General features: G+C 55.8%; 1 protein-coding gene across 5 annotated transcripts in view; it reads left to right on the top strand.

Moving 5' to 3' along the window:
* CYTH1 (cytohesin 1) overlaps positions 1-7169 on the top strand; it is a 77698-nt gene extending 70529 nt beyond the window's left edge. For all 5 annotated transcript variants that reach the window (XM_077854451.1, XM_077854449.1, XM_077854448.1 and 2 more), the window contains 3 exons: positions 2838-2909; positions 3515-3669; positions 5280-7169. In XM_077854451.1, coding sequence (XP_077710577.1) covers positions 2838-2909; positions 3515-3669; positions 5280-5358 — 306 coding nt within the window. In that variant the 3' untranslated portion in view covers positions 5359-7169. The remainder of the gene's footprint in view (positions 1-2837; positions 2910-3514; positions 3670-5279) is intronic.
* The last annotated feature ends 9256 nt before the right edge of the window (positions 7170-16425 follow it).

Here is a 16425-nt window from a genome sequence, read left to right as displayed (position 1 = left end):
GAGCCTCTGGGTCTGCTGCGGGACTAGGGGTGGGCCAGGCCTCTGTTTCTGTCTGACTCCAGTCAGGGGTGGGGAGGTCCCAGAATCGGGGGGCCCTGCAGGTGATGTGGGCAGAGGTGGAAGCCCTGCATGGCACAGGGTGTTAGAGGCGGCGTTTGGAGCCGGGCTGGGAACAGCCAGCCTGGGTCGGTTGCCAAGAAAGGGTTTATAGCCCTTGAAAGGTGCATGAAAATCACAATGTGGAGAATTCCGATTTTCTGGATGCAGGAGAAGCAGCCCCGGGGGTTGAAAGAATAGAAGAGAAGTAAAATGAAATGAGGGAAGTTGGGAGTTACTGGAGTTTGAAGTTTTCTCAAACCGTGGAGGTTCTGTTGGTTTTCAGCGGGAACAGAATCACAGCACAGCTTTGTGTTACACGCAAGTCTCTTTCATAAGAACCTGTGAGAATAAAAATGAGAAAATAAAACCTTTTTCGAAGCTCCCTCTGCTGTGGCGCCCAGAAAGCCTGGCTGGCCGGGCTCAGACTGGCTGCCCACCTGTCTCTTGATCCCTTGTCACGCCTCCGTTCTTGGCACTGTGGGACTTGTGTCTTGAGATAAATCAGGGCAGTTGGTGCTGGTTCTGCAACCAGGTCTTCACTGAGTAAAGGTCACGGATCCTGCCAGGACAGTGAAGAAGGTAGGACCTCAGTGATGAAGGAAAGTCAGGGATGTAGCCTCAGTAGGAGCCAGGACCCTGGCACCTGCCTGGTGAGGTGGCTGTACTCTGTGACGCTCTGTGGGGAGTGGGCATCAGCCTGTGATGCGGCGTCACCCCCAAGGGCCACACCTTAGGACATCCAGTTAGTTTCCTGTTGTTCCCGCCCCCAGAGCACCGCTGAGAACAGCTCAGAACATTCCTTTCTGCCCTCCCCCCCCCAACACCCCCCCGGCCCTGCCCAGAGCTGGCCTTTTTTCTCAAAGATACCTAGACTAGTGGTATCTTTAAAGTCTTGTTTGGGTTTTTCCCCACTATTCTTTGGGTTAAAATGAAACATACACAGACACCTAAGCAGTATGCCCTGAGTTCGGGAGCAGGCTCCGCGAGATTGCAGGATGCTGTGGCTCCTCGTGATGCCAACTGTGGTGGCATTGCCTGATCCCACACTCCATCCAGCAGTGTGCCGGCCGGCGTTCCATGAGGCCACAGGACATCAGGGAGTGTGTTTCTGCAGACACGGGGGTGGGGGGCCTCAGAGTTAAGGTGGTAGGGAGAACGTCCACACAGAATCACCCAACATGGTACAGGGAATCTAGGGGAAGGAGTGACAGCTGCTTCAGTACAGCTCAGGGACCAAGAGCAGGGGCAGAGGCAGTGGCCTGGGGGCTGGGCGGAGGGACCTTTCCCCACACAGCCCCGCTGCCTCCCCCTTGCCCTGAGTCCAGGAGAAGCAAACAGTAGGGCTTCTTCCCTCTTCCGATCGGCGAGCAATAAAGTCTGCAGCTGGGTAGGAATTGGTGAAATAGGAAAGTGAGAAGATGGGCCTCACTTCCTGCAACGTTGGTGTGGGCCCTGGGCTGGGAGCTCAGTGGGAGCTCTGTCACAGGGAGTGTGCCCGTGAGCGGCGTCGCCACCCCCAAGCAGGGCAGCGGCAGTCCCAGAGAAGAGCTGGAGCGCGGCAGGTGTCAGATGGGCCTGCCCTCTGCTCACGGTTCTGTCATGAGACTGTGGAAGGGGCCAGAACACAAGCTGGCCACCCCCCACCCCCCGCAAGGTGCAGGCTGAAGAACAGGTGATCTGTGTAATCACAGATCTAGAAGTTAGGTAAAAACTATAAGGAGTGGAACAGACTAGCCGAGAATAAAATCACCATTACAGAAGAAAGATTGGAGACAGTCACAGATTGTGTCTGGAAAAGATGAGTGTGAAGACAGGGAAGAGGTAAGCAGTTAGGAGGACAGGAAAGGTGACCCCAATGCTGGAGCGTCGGCACCCGCGCATACACAGATCCCATCTGTTCCAAGATTATCCCCCCAAAAGGGAAAGGAACCTGAATCTGCAAATGGGGAGTGCACAGTGTCTCAGGAGCATTTGTCGTAGGGAGCTTGGTGCCAAGGCTTAGTCCAGCTACCGTGGTGAACTTGGAGTGAAGTCGTGGGCTGCGGGGTGGCCGGATGCCCAGGAGAGGGAGTGCGAAGGTTGGCGTTAGCTGTCCGGCGGGTGCAGAGTGCATGTGCGTGGTGGCCTTTGTCGAGAGGGCCCCCGGGGGGCAGGGGCCTGGCAGGGGTGTCCTGGCTCTGCTCTGGACAGGCCTGGAGGTGCCTTTGCAGACCTACCTGGAGTCGTCAGGGAGGCAGTTTCTCTTTGAAGATCCTACGGTCTGGCGAGGGGAAAGCTAGGGCAGGGGGTTGTGAGTGTACATAAACGCACTAAACTGTCTCCGGCGTTCGAGGCAGCGAGCCGGGCACCTAGAGCAAGACCAGGGCTTTCTGGGGTTGCCGACACTGGAACAGAAGGTGAAGGCGTGTGTGCAGGAGCCGGGCGGAGGAGCCACGTGGTTTCTGTGAGAGGCTGGCGTGCTCCCTGCTGGAGGGCCTCCCGTGGGCTCTTCCCAGACACGTGCTGAGCCTCCCCTGGGCACTCACCCCGCAGAGGCCGCCGGGCGCAGGGACTCCTATACCCACACGCTTCCTGGCCCGTTCCTGATTTTAGAATGTAGGGTGTGGGCCCCAGAGCTGATTTGTGAGCCCGAGGTTATGGGAGAAGAGCAGAGCCCCGGCAACTTGTGAGTGAGGGACGTGGGGGGACGCGAGCTCATGACCCAGCGTGAGGTCTCTGTGTCTGCCACTGTTCTACAGGATAAGGAGCCCCGTGGAATTATACCTTTAGAGAATCTGAGTATCCGGGAGGTGGAGGACTCCAAAAAACCAGTGAGTATCTCCTGGGGGACGGGGTAGGGGTGGGGGTGGGGGGCCAAAAGAGAAGGTAGCAGTTCTTAAAACAAGGCTGAAAGTGCAAAGATTTACCTAAAACTGAAAAGGAGTGTCGTGCCCCTGATTCAGCCCAACTCAAAGTCACCTTCAGTTCGGGCCGGAGACGAGGCTGTGGCTGACTTCTGCCCCCCTGCCTCTGCGTCCCTGTGGCCTGTCCACGAGCGGTGGGATTGTCCTTCCTTAAAAGGCAGCAGGAAGCGCCCACAACCGGGCGCCCTCCCGACGCCCCCGGTACCTGGAATGTGCCGGCGCTACGGGCCGGGCTCCCGAAGGCACCTGCGTACCTACCGCTGTTCGCCGCGTTGCTGGTCTGTTGGGAGCGCAGCGGACGTGTGTGCCTGGTGTCTTCGCTAGCCGGGCTGACGGGCAGGCAGCCGACATTCTCCGGCGTTCACTGCTGGGCTCCTCTTCGCCGTAGGAAAGCACACGTTGCCTGTGTTTCACGGGAGTCAGAACGAAGGGTCTTTTGAGAAATAAACATTTTTTGGTCTTGATCAGTAGCTTTCTCAGGTCTTTGTCTCCCTCTCTTTTCTGATTCTCAGAACTGCTTTGAGCTTTACATCCCTGACAACAAAGACCAAGTCATCAAGGCCTGCAAGACGGAGGCTGACGGGCGGGTGGTGGAAGGAAACCACACCGTGTACCGGATCTCGGCCCCGACGCCCGAAGAGAAGGAGGAGTGGATTAAGTGCATCAAGTAGGTGATCTGAGGCGTCGCGGTGCTTTCACCGGACGAGGGCTCTCTCCTCGCACACGTCTGCTGCCCAGCGTGCCGCCCGCCCCTCGCCTGGGCTCCTGGGTTAGATCTTCAGGGGAGAGTCTGACTGGAGTCCCAGACTGTCTGTCAGTGGGTCCTTGGGTGCTTGGCCAAGACAGCAGCTCGAGTCTAGGCTTCCCAGAGGGCTCCTCGGCCTCGTGGTCAGGATGGCAGCGCAGTGGAGATAGTAATTGTTTTATCATTTCATTTTCATTGAAGCACGCTCTGCAGTTGCCTCAAGCTCTTGTGTGTGCGTGGGTTACCCTCTGTGTCCCGTGTGCCCCGTTGTGTGATCACTGGAGCGGCCCACTGGCAGTGCACAGCCGCTCCTACTCTGTTCCGTGGCCTGTACTCCTACGCCCAGAAACGCTGAGCCCTCTTTATAGACACGTTTGGAATCCTTCCGTCCTTTAGTGAGGGTGGGAGGGCACACACAGGCCCTCCCTGGGAAGCTCAGTTCCTGGCTGGGCCCCAGCACCACCTGGCCGGTGGTGCAGGATTCGCACACCGTGCACATGCCCTCCGGGTACCGTCTCCTCACTCTTCGCCGCAGCTGGGGAAGCACGGTCGTCCCCATTTTACAGGTGAGGACACTGAGGCACAACACAGTGAATAAAATTGTCCAGAGCCACAGAGATGGTGCTGGTCTTCAGACCTGAGCCTGTGACTCAAGAAGCCGCACTCCTGACCGCCAGGCAGCCGTCGGCTTCGGCGCCCCTGGCTCTTGACACTCAACTGAGGCCTTTGTGACAAGGTCCCCTTGGGACACATGCCAGGGACTGTGGATTCTTGCTGCCCCAAGGAGCTGTGCAGATGCACTTGGGGACGCGTCATCTCTGGTGAACAGACCCCTGTCGTCTACCTGGTCGGGTGCAGAGCCAGTGGGCAGCTGGGCTCGTGGGCAAGCGTGGAGACTCGTGGGCACTTAGAGTGTAGCAGCTCTGGAAAAGCCCTTGAGCACCCGCGGCACAACGTGCTGGACAGTTGGGATTGATGAGTGCACCAGGGTGGCCTTGCTGTCACCGTCCTGCACTGGGGTCTCTGGGGCAGTGCCCGGGCACACGCAGGCTCCCTCCCCGCCGAGCCTGGCCGGCCGCCCCCTAAGGGCCCCGTGACACTGCGGACTGCCCACCTGTGGTCTTGGTTATCGAGTCGGTCGGTGTGTGCGGGACTCAGAAGCTGTGTAGTCCAGAGTGGGGCGGCCATTGAGCAGCACGTGCCAGACCACCACGGGCCACGGATCGTGTGGCGCTCGCAGTCACGTAGAACTGAGGTCCCACGTTTGTCTTTCTGGGCCGGAATATTAGAGTCTGTAACACTCTGTTCGTAAACCCACCCCATGGTTAGGTAGAAACAGGCAGTAAATAGTGCAGAACTGTCTTGGCACACGGACCATGTGTCTCTTCCAGAGCTTGTCCCTTAAGTCATTGTGAGGACACGGTGACCGTTGGCGCCACTGACTTGGCCTTTGCAGTGACAGTCGAGGGGGGTGGGGGTGCAAGCCCTCTGGGCCTGTTCCTCAGCCTGTTTGTTCTCTCCTCTGTGTCCAGAGCAGCCATCAGCAGGGACCCTTTCTACGAGATGCTAGCGGCGCGGAAGAAGAAGGTCTCCTCCACGAAAAGACACTGAGTCTGCACAGCGAGCGGTGCCAGCGTGCAAGGCGTGAGAGGCCCTGGGTTCCTTCTCCGTCCCCCCCATGGACGGGGGGCGGGCTGCCGAGCAGGGCTGTCACCTGCTGGGCGTCACCCTGAATTCCTAGAGACTGGCTTCAGCTTTGCTATTCATTTTTAAGTGGGAGAAGGGTAGGCAGTTAGCACCGGGGAGAGGGATCTGACGCCCATCAGGCGAGCCTCTCTCTCTAAAAAGATCAGAGCCCCTGTCAGCACATCAGCCTCCTTCCTGCAAGTCTCTCGCTCAGCAGGTCTGATAGCAGAGCCCGAAGCCGACTGTTTACCTCTTGGTTATTTCCCTGTGAAGAAGCCTTCAACCCTGCACCATAAATACATGTATCGATATATTATTACTCTATGTTAAGAAAGAAGTGGAATGGAAGAGAAGCCACGTACTATAAAGATATATTTTTGTTTTTTAAAGAGAGAAAAAGATAAAGTAGAGCCGTTCAGAGGCATCCTGCCTGGTCCGGGGTGGGGGCTCTCTGGGCAGCCGCTGGGGTCCCCCCACCCGCCCCCGGGCCGCTGGCGGGAGCCGCCTTCCCAGCAGCTGGAGGGCCGGCCGGGCCGCGGGAGAGGCGCGGGCACGGCGGGCACAGGCGGGCACAGGCGGGCAGGCCGCTCCGGCTCTCCGCTCCACGCGCTGGGGGCGCCGAGGCCAGAGGAGAACTGCTGGACACTCGCACTGTCCTTTCTCTTTCCGAGTTCCTTCTTGTCGGGCTTTAAGACGCAAAGTCAGCATTTTCCCTTGAGCTTAAATACCCAGTAACCAAAACTGTGAGGCAGGCAGTCCCAGCCGAGGCTCGGGACGGTTTCCTGCTCGGTTCCTCCTCCTCCCCCAGAGCTACAGTCCTCGTTTTAGAGGAAGGAGCAGGTCTTATCACCTTAGGTCTTCAGCTTTTTCTGCCTCAAAACTGGCCCTGACCTGGACCGCTGTGGGTGTGCTGGGGCGGGGGCCAGACAGGAAGGGGCCGCCGCTGCCCGGGGCGGGGGGGCACGGCCGCCTCGTGTCCTTCCCTCCCGCCAAGGCCCGTGTGCAGGCTGGCCTCACGCCTCCTGCCTTGCGGTGTGAAGGGAGCCACGACACGCGGCGTCCTCCTGCCGTTCTCTCAGGGACTCTCGGGGCCGCTCCTGCCACCGTCCAGGCCACGCGCTGGTGCGGGCAGAGGGGGGCCGGCCCGGGCCATCCCGGCGCCCCCGTGCCGCCCGGGGCCAGGCGGGGCCTGCGAAGGCGAAGGGCGGCCGGTCCTCTCGGACACCGTGACCCCAGCCCCTCCGCCACCCTCAGGGCCGCCTGGCGCTCTGCAGAGGACTTTCGTGAAAGGGCGTGACTGGGGGTGCCGGCCGGGGTGCTCTCCGGGGCCCCCTTCACACAAGGTCCTACCCGGAGCGGTCACGGGCGTGTTCCTGCCGGAGCCGCAGCTCACAAGGGGGTCGGGAGGAGGGCCGGGCCCAGGGCCCCCCGCCAGCCGCATCCCCCGCCCTGGCCCTCGCCGATACTACACGGAGGCACCTGGATCAGTATTAGTCTATTTATCAGAGCTGTAAATAATCCATGTATAGTTTTTCTCCTTTTAGATTATTTTGTATTTGTTTAAAAAAAGTTTTGTCAAAATATAAAATATAAAGAAATGACTGAAAGTTGTCGACAGGGTTTTAAAAAAATTATAATTATTCCAATTGTTTTTTTGTTCGTTTGTTGGGTTTTTTTTGCATTGTAAACTAGCGCCAAGGAACTGCAGCAAATAAACTCCAGATCTGCCCAAAGCACCCCTGCTGTCTGTCTGTGGCCTCCTTTACCGCCCCCCCACCCCCGCCCGCCAGGTGACCTCGGAGCAGGGAGGCCCAGTGGCTCCCCGTCTCTGCAGGCGGCAAGAGTATGGACGGGGAGCCGGGAGGAGCTTCCGTCCTCTTCCTCAGCAGAGCGAGGCAGGAAGAAGCTCGCCCGTTGCCCCCTTTGCAGGAAGAAGAGTCCAACTGACAAACCCCCAGCTTTGAGTGAAGATCGAGGACCGGGCCTCCCGGGGACCTCAGTTTCCAGAGGAGGCTGCGCCGTGTCGTGAGGGTCACGGTGAGGCAGCCCTGCAGGGGCGGGATGAGCCCTGGCCTGTTCCCGTCCTGGCTGCTTGGGCCCGGGTCGCTCGCCCGTGTGTCCGCCTGCAGGCCTTCTGGATTTGCGCAAGTGTCGGGAGCGTGTCACCCCTCCGGAGCCGCCGTGCTGCGGTCCTCTGCGAGCAGCATCTCGGACAAGCCCGCATTCCTTTGCGCACTTGGGGCCAGCGCTGCCCTTTGCCGTCCAGTCCGGTCTGATTGCTCACAGCCTGGCCCCCCCTCGCCTTCCTCGGTTCCTCCAGGGCCTTCCGTGGGCTGTCTCCAGCCCGGCCGCCCCTCGGTCACCTTCCCTTCCGCGTGGGAGCCCTCCCGCCCAGTCCCTGGCTGTCCTCATCCCCGAGATCCCGGCGCAGGCATCCCACCCCCCGGGGGGCTTCTTGACCCTCCCCCCACGTTCCCTGCCAACACCCCGGACTCCCCGTCACCATCCCCACCACACTGAGTTTCCTCTTCTTTTTAGAAAGTAACACTCTTTGCTGTACAGCCTGCCAAGTCCCACAAAATCACACGGAAATTTGAATTTTACAGTGGCTTGTCTCAGCCCAGGCAAAGCCCACGGGAGCGGTTCTCGTGCTCATGAACTGATGGGGGGGGTTGGGCCTCCAGGGAGCCAGGTGTGCTCAGAGCCCCGACCGGGCCCCTGTGGACGGGGCTTCTCCAACACTGGCCTTACCTGGGGCCGTCCATCCCCTAGGCCTGCAGGACAGGGCACCGAGGGCCAGGGAGCACAAGTCATGACCCAGCACCCTCCCAGGGGAGCGAAAACATCTCGAGGCCACCGAAGCCAGAGTGTTGTGCTGGCCTCTGAAAAGCCGCCAGGACTGCTCGCCACGCTTGCCCCTGTCCTGTGGGATTCAGGGGAGGGCCTGAGGGAACCCACGGCCTCTGGGACCCGTTGCCTGTTGTGCTCTTCATCTTGGCTGCCAGGAAGCTCAGAGTCAGACACACTTCCTCACGTGACTCAATCCTGCTTTTTTACTTGTCCTGCTTTTTACTTTTATTTTTATTAATAGACTTTTATCTTTTAGAGCACTTTGAAGATTGCAGTAATATGGAGGGGGAAGGTACAGAGATTGTCCATTTGCCTCCTGCCCTCGCATCTATGCAGCCTCCCTGCCAGAGGGTCCACGTGTTACAACTCATGCACCCGCACTGACACATCGGCGTCACCCAGAGTCCCAACAGCGTGCACTCGGGTTCGCTTGGCATTGCACGATCTGTGGGTTTAGACAAATGGGACGACTTGTATCCCTCATCCCAGCGCCCTGCAGAAGAGTTTCACTGCCCCGAACACCCTTCATGCTGCACCTGTTCATCCCTACCTCCCCCCCCCCCCCACTGACCCCGGCAGCTGCGATCTATTGTCTCCACACCTCTTCCTACCCTAGAACGTCACCCAGTTGGAATCATACAGTCTGTAGCCTGTGCTTTCCCTTTTAATTGCATTTTGACTTTTTTTTTTTTTTTTTTGAGAGAACACAAGTGCCTGGGAGTCGGGGGGGAAGACAGAGGGAGACGGAGACAGAGAATCTTAAGCAGGCTCCACATCCAGCATGAAGCCCTATGTGGGGCTCGATCTCACCACCTCGAGATCATGACCTGACCCGCAATCAAGCATTGGACGCTCAACGAACTGAGCCACCCAGGTGCCCCCCTTTATCCTATTTTGTTATTACCATAATACAAATCCGAATTTGTAAACTTGTTTGCCTTTTCGAAAATTTATATTTTTTAGTTTTTTAAAGATTTTATTTATTCATGAGAGACACCCAGAGAGAGAGAGAGATCGAGGCAGAGACACAGGCAGAGGGAAAAGCAGGCTCAACGCAGGGAGTCCGATGCGGGACTTGATCCTGGGACCCCGGGGTCACGCCCTGAGCCAAAGGCAGATGTTCAACTACCGAGGCACCCAGGTGCCCCTCTTCCTCACCCTTTTTTTTTTTAAAGAGGAAATTCATGAATAAAATTAGGACAAAACTCAAAGACACTGCCCAGATCACTGGTCCAGTACTGAGCCTACCAGACGACGCTAGCTTTTGTGTTTTGAGGAGTTCTGTAATCTTTTTCTTCGTGATTCTTCTGAAAGGGGAGAGGAACGGTGTAGTGAGAGTCCCTGGCGTTGGAGGGGTGCGGGGCGGCGTCCTGGGGTGAGGTGTGGGGTGTGGCGGCCGGAGGAGCTCTTCAGCCTCTCGCAAGGACCAGAGTGGGAGCCTGGGAACCTAGACCTGACCGTCCAGCTCTCCCCTAGTGGGTTTAGCTTCCTGAGACGACCCCACGGGGCCGAATAATCCTTGTCCACGCTACCCTGGGAGCGGTCATGGCAACGCCAGTTTCTGTCCCCTCCGCCTTCTCAGATTGTGCAGGCCACCCCGTGGTTGGGGCGGGCATCCTCTGAGGCCCTGGGCACCTGCCAGAGAATGGTCTAGAATGGTTACGGATGATGTGGAGCGAGGACGACAGTTTTCCTCGCTGTCCTTACAGTGAGGACGCGATTCTGAGAACCCAAGGCCGAGGGCGCCGAGAGCCATCCACAGACGGGGCAGTGGCGCCGGGCTGGCGGCCCTGCTCTCCCGGGCGCGTCCCGCGGGGCCAGGGCTGCTCCTGGGGCCACGGACGCGGGGTGGCCTCCAGCTGGCGAGGGCCTGGCTGCCCGCGTGCCCTACAGGCCAAGTGGGGTGTGCACCCCGCCTCCCGCTGTGGGGCCTCGGGAGTGGGGCCCTGCCTTCCCCGGCCGCGTGGACCTGGCAGCGTCTCGGGACTCGTCGGGGCGGTGGCGCCACCAGCGACAGCGTCCCTAGCCCTGTCAGAGCCGCGACGTTGCATCCTCTTTCTCTTCCCTGCTCGCGCCAGGCTGTCCGTCCTAATCGCCGCATCTCCCACGCACCAAGCGGAAACCCTTTATTCTCTGAGTGGGGCAGAGACCCCACTCCCCGCCGAGAGCCCTGATCTTGGAAAATCGGCCCTCCTCGCGGGGGCACAGGGAGGTCGGCGTCGCCCAAGGACCTCCAGGGAAGCGGTTCTAATAGTCTGTGGGCCGCAGGCCCCACGCGGTAACGGCGGCGACCGATGGCCTCCTCAGGAGACGCCGCAGGGGCCCCGCCGTGCCGCTCCTCTTCAGGCTGCCGTTGGCGAGCCCGGGCCTGAGCCTACCCCCAGGTAACTCCTGCGGCCCCGACGGGAGGGGAGACCGGGAGGCGCCGCGTTCCTGCCCGCGTGAAGACCGTGAAGACCGTGAAGACCGCCAGCTGGCTCTGGGGCTGCTCCCTGTGGGCCTTAGTCGGCTAGGACCTAGTGTCACAAAACCACCACACAGCGGGCGGCCCAAACCACAGGCACGCATTCCTCACGCTTCTGAGGGCCGGGAAGCCCGAGAGCAAGGTCCCTGGGGAGGCCGTCCCGCCTTCTCGCTGTGTCCTCCAGGACGGGGCGGACAGAGGGAGTGGGAGGAAGCACGCTCTCCCGGCCTGCCCTGTGTTTCCCCGGAACGCCCTGACCAGAAAGACGGCAGAAAGACATCACAAGCGAGTGACGCTGAGAGAGGGGGCATCGCCGGAATGAGTCTTGACAAATGTGTAGGAGAAGAGCTGGGCCCCTGGCTCCTTTCATCCGCTGGGTTAACCTGGAGCGCTCTCCGGAGCCCCGCAGACGGCATTCCCTCTCCCCGGCAGCTGCTTGATGCTACTGCCCCGTGCCGACTCCACCGACACCTGTTTCTGCGCTCTGCGCGCCACCTTCTCCGTGGTGTTGCTGCAGGAAGATGGGCCATCGGTCAGCTCTCCGTGCATGCGGAGCATCCTCTGTGATGGCACAGCACGCCCAACTGGGTGCTGTGCAGGCCCCACGGGGTGTCAGTGGAGACTCAAGAAGCCACCTCGCCGGACTCCAGGTGCGCCGTGGACACAGACTCCAGAGAGCCTATTGACCTGGAAGTTAGGGTTGTGTGCCGAGGAGACCAAGTGACATTTTGTTGACCCCGGGTCAAAAGAGAAGCAAGTGAGGAGTTAGTGCAAGTCACTCCGTATTTCTCAGAGGCAAGCAGTCAGTTCCCAGGGAGCAGAGCCCAAACCGCAAACAAACAGCCTTTGCATGTTCATAGGGAAGCGCAGATTCTGAGCAAACAAGGATCTGCCTACGTGCAAACATTGGTATTTGTTGGTGCATGTGTTGTGGTAAACTTCCCAGTGCTTATGACTTCACCTTTAGCTTGTGATTCAAAGGTCGGGACTGGAAATGTCCACAGACAGAAGGATAGTGTGTAGATGGTGTGATAGAGTCAGTTTTCTACCTCCTGTGTATCTCACCTTTACCTTCACACAGAGCACTTCACTTCTGACACTTCCGGTTTCTCACACACACACACCAGGCGATTCTCAGTGACACCAGCTGGGTGCCCCACACTTTAACTCAGTTCTTTTTTTTTTTTTTAGAGTTTATTTATTCATGAGAGACAGAGACAGAGAGAAGGGGTGGAGCAGAGACACAGCCAGAGGGAGAAGCAGGCTCCATGCAGGGAGCCCGACATGGGACTCGATCCCGGGTCTCCAGGATCATGCCCTGGGCTGAAGGCGGCGCTAAACTGCTGAGCCCCCCGGGCTGCCCTTTAACTCAGTTCTACACCATCTACCTGGAGACAGACCCCCGCCCCCCGCCAGATCAAGGCCTCAGCTCCATGAGACCACCCTGCACTTCAGATGCAAGTACGGTGTCCCCAGGTAACCCCCTCACTGCTTCTGTCTGATTTGGCAACATGTTGGGGTTTCCCATGATCCCCCTCCTTGGGTTTGATTAATTTGCTAGAGGGGCTCACAGAACCCAAGGAAACACTTATTTTTACCAGTTTATTAGAGGATATGATAAAAGCCACAGATGAACAGCCAAATGAAGAGATACATAGGGCGAGGTCCAGGGTGGGGGGTCTCAGGTGCAGGAACTTCTGTCCCCATGGAGCTGGGGTGGGTTACCCTCCCAGTACTCGTGGATATGTTCACTAACTCAGAAGCTTCCTGAACCCCATGTTTTTGGGATTTTATGGAGGGGCTTCCTCACATAGGCATGATCGATCATTGATCCATTTCCAGCCCCTCTCCTCTCCCAGGAGGATGGGAGTGGACTGATAGTCCCAAGAGTCTGGTCATGGCTTGGTGTCTCTGGTGACCAGCCCCCATCCCAGAGAAGGTTCAACTCTTACATTTAGGTCTGATCCATTTCAAGTTAATTTATATATGTGGGATGAGGTAAGGGCTAAAGTGAGCACCTTTGTCCTGTTCCTGATCTTGGGAGAAGAGCACTGTGTTTTTCATCCTTAGGTGGATTGATAGCTGTGGATTTTTCAGGGACGTTCTTCATCGAATTGAAGGTATTTACACATTTTCCTAGTTTGCTGAGAGTTTTAACCATGAATGAGTGTTAAATTTTGTCAGATGGCTTTTTTGCACATACAGTTGCTCATGTGATTTTTCTCTTTTAGTGCATTAATCTGGTGATTACACTGAATAACATTTCTAGTGGTGAGTCAACTTAGCATCCCTCGGGTAAAACCCACTTGGTCATGGGCTTTTAAAAACATGTTACTGGATTAAATTTGTTAATATTTTAAGATTTTATTTATTTTTTTTATTTGAGAAAGTGAGAGAGACCACGAGGAAGGGAAGCAGAGGGAGAAGCAGACTCAGTGCTGAGAAGGGAGCCCCGTGCAGGCCTCGATCCTGGGATCTGGAGATCATGACCTGAGCTGAAGGCAGATGCTTCACTGACTGAGCCACCCAAGTGCCCCCTCAATTTGCTAAAATTTTGTTAAGGATTTTTTGCATCTGCATTCACAAGGGATATGGTGTTGTGATCATCTGAGCCATCACACCAGATTGACAGCTCTGTGACAGCAGCGAGTCTATCTCTTCAGGTCATCTCCAGGTTCCCAGCTCCTAGACGGTGCCTGGCACAGGAAGGGCCCTTGGGACATGTCTGTTGAATAAATAAATGTATGACAACAAACCGCAGGTCGCCTTATGCCAGACAGGAACATGTGAATAGTTTATCAGAACTTGTTTCCTGTCAGCCAGGAGAATGTGATTCAGATGTGTTAATGTGTCAGGAAAGTTGTTCTGACTCTTAAGGTAGTCTGAACTTGCGAGGATGGAGGTGCTCCAAAGTTGTAGGAGGGAGAAGAACCATAGGGAGGAGCAAAAGGAGCCTGTTGCTGGGGGTACCACCCCTCCCTTCTTATCCTTAACCCATTTCCTTCCACCTGACAGCAGGCTACCTGCCCACTGAACTCTCTGTCCTACGCTTGCTCTAGACAGCTGCAAATTCTCCCTTAAACACTTGGTGGATCCAGGTACGATTACGTCATCTTTGCACACTGTCTAAACACGCTGAAGGCTGGGCAGCTTCTTCTCTGATTACAGAGGGACTGTAAAAGTCAACGTCCATGCCCATATCATCACCATGATCATAATCACGGGTCATTTATTGGGTAAATACCACGTGGATGTCGCTCTGCTATGTATAGGGCCTTTTGTTTGTCATTTCTTATAAGAGATCAGGATTTTTATCTACTAACTTCCTACTATGACAATAAGTAGATTGTTTCTTGAGGTCAAGTAAACCTCTGATGCTCCTTGGTGGCAGATATTAGCATAGGACACCGGGGTGAGCTAAGTGCCAAGGGCCTCCAGTCAGCACACAGTGTAGACAGGCTCTGCATCCCTTTCTCTGGTCAATGCCAGTCTTCCCTGGATCAACCAAACCCTGAGGCTGTAGACTATGATTCTAGCATTGGCCTTCTCCCCAGAGTTAACACCACATTCAAGGTCCAGTTCCCATTGTCACCTTGCACTGGGCGCTCCAATGACTTGTATTCTGTGGTCCCACACGACTACCCTCTCTCTGCAGCTCCATTACAGGTCAGCAGGGCGGTTTCCCACTCAGCCCACTGAGACAGCCATGAAAATATCCTCAGCGCTCTTGAAACTTTTTATTTCCAGATATTTTCAAACTTGCAGGAAAGTTGCTAGAATGGTACAGAGAATTCCCATATACCTTTCCCCATCTCCCAATTTTTAAATATTTTGATACATTTCATTAGTTTTTTTCTGTTCTTAGGTTTTAGATTTCTCATTATACCTGTTTCTTTTTCATGTATTTCCAAGTCTTTGATACTGTTTAGTCTGGAGGGCTAAATTAAAGCTTTCTTCTGCCTCATGGTTCATTCGGGGGAGAGAATTTCCATCAACAGAAAAGCTTTGTTTCAGATTTTCTATTTTCTTCTTAGAGTAGCTTTGTACAGAGTTTCTCTTAAGTTTTTCTGTTCCCAGATCTTTCAGTGGATGGGGTTCCTAATTCAAGAGTGCCTTGATCTTTTAATGTTCCTGAATCCAGTTCTAATAAGGAGGTGTTCCCACACATACAACACTAAGCAATTCTTGCACACCAGCAATTCAATTTAGTTCAACCCAATTCTGACACTATCTATCCAAAGATAGCATCAGATTCCACAAGGTTATGAGTCTGATCCTACAAGAATGTCCTCCACCCCCACTTCAGATGCCAGTCATAAACACAGCTGCACATTGGCTACAGATTGGAGGTTCCAATGACCCCCTCCTTAGGTTTGATTAATTTGCAAGAGCGGCTCACAGAACTCAGGGAAACACTTATATGTTTACTGGTTTATTAAAGGATAAGATAAGGACTGCAAGTCAACAACCAGATGCAGTGAAACTTAAGGCGAGGTGTGCAGAAAGGGTGCAGAGCTTCCATGCTCTCTCTGGGTTCACCACTCTCCCAGTACCTGCACATGCCACCAGCCTAGAAGCTCTCTGAACCCTGTCCTTTTGGGGTTTTATGGAGGCTTCATTACAGGGGCAGGCTTGATTAAGCCTCTAGACCTCACCTGTCCTGGAGGTCAGGGGGTGGGGCTGAAGTTTCAACCCTCTGTTCATGGTTCCTCTGGCAACCAGCCCCATCCTTAGGTGTTCTCCCTAAGTCACCTCATTAACATAAGCCCAGTTGTAGATAGAAAGGGGCTGGTTATGAATAACAAGACATCTGTTTCACCATCATGGATCTGAATGAAGCACTTCGGTAACTGAGGAAAAGAGGTCAAATAAGACAAAAGATGCTGCCGTTGCTCTTATCACTCGGGAAATCCCAAGGGCTTTGGGAGCTGTGAGCCAGGAACTTCAGACAAAGACCTAATATGTGTATTTCTTATAATTCACAGTATCGTGGCAGCGCTCAGAATGATCAGGTGTGGGACCAGCCTCACGTGTCTCCGGACTTCACAGTGGACTTTCCTTTTTCTGAGGATGATTCCATCTGTGCTCCATCTTCACCCTGAATCAGCAACACGCCCCAGCCACACTCTTGACGATCCCAGGGGCGTGACAGCCAGAGCGCCATTAGAGGGTAATATTTTGTACGTGTAAGTACTTTGAGGCTTGGTTTTCCCTGCATCTCCCAATAATCCAGAAGGCACATTCCCGTTCTCACTGCTGGTCCGTATTATGCTTTTAGGAGGCAGGATGTATAGAGAGGTTCAGATTGTCCCCAGACATTCTGAACTCGTGTCTCCCCTTGATCTTTCCCATTCTTTCCCAGCAGCAGTCCGGGAAACAGTTGTGCGGGCAGGATGTTAATAGGTGTTACATGACAGGTAGGTCCTGCTGTCACATGCAGCCGGGCAAGGCTGGGTTGAGCAAAGGCGTGGGCTGGCCTTGGGTCTCCAGGCCAGGCCTGCGCTTTGTGGCATTTCCCAAAGGTATTCGGACAACGAACACTTTTTTAAAGCCACGCTTACGGAGAGCTCACCACAGATGGGCGGCCCGTGGGATACCATCTGGGAGCACAGCCCGACTCAGGTGTACCCGCCCAAAGCCGCCTGTGGGTTTTGATCTGAATGGTTTTCAGAGCCACT

This window comes from Canis aureus, chromosome 16, assembly GCF_053574225.1.
Source record: "Canis aureus isolate CA01 chromosome 16, VMU_Caureus_v.1.0, whole genome shotgun sequence".
NCBI lineage: Eukaryota > Metazoa > Chordata > Mammalia > Carnivora > Canidae > Canis > Canis aureus.
Note: the sequence above shows the minus strand (reverse complement) of the source record. Positions and strands in the feature narration are given on the sequence as shown.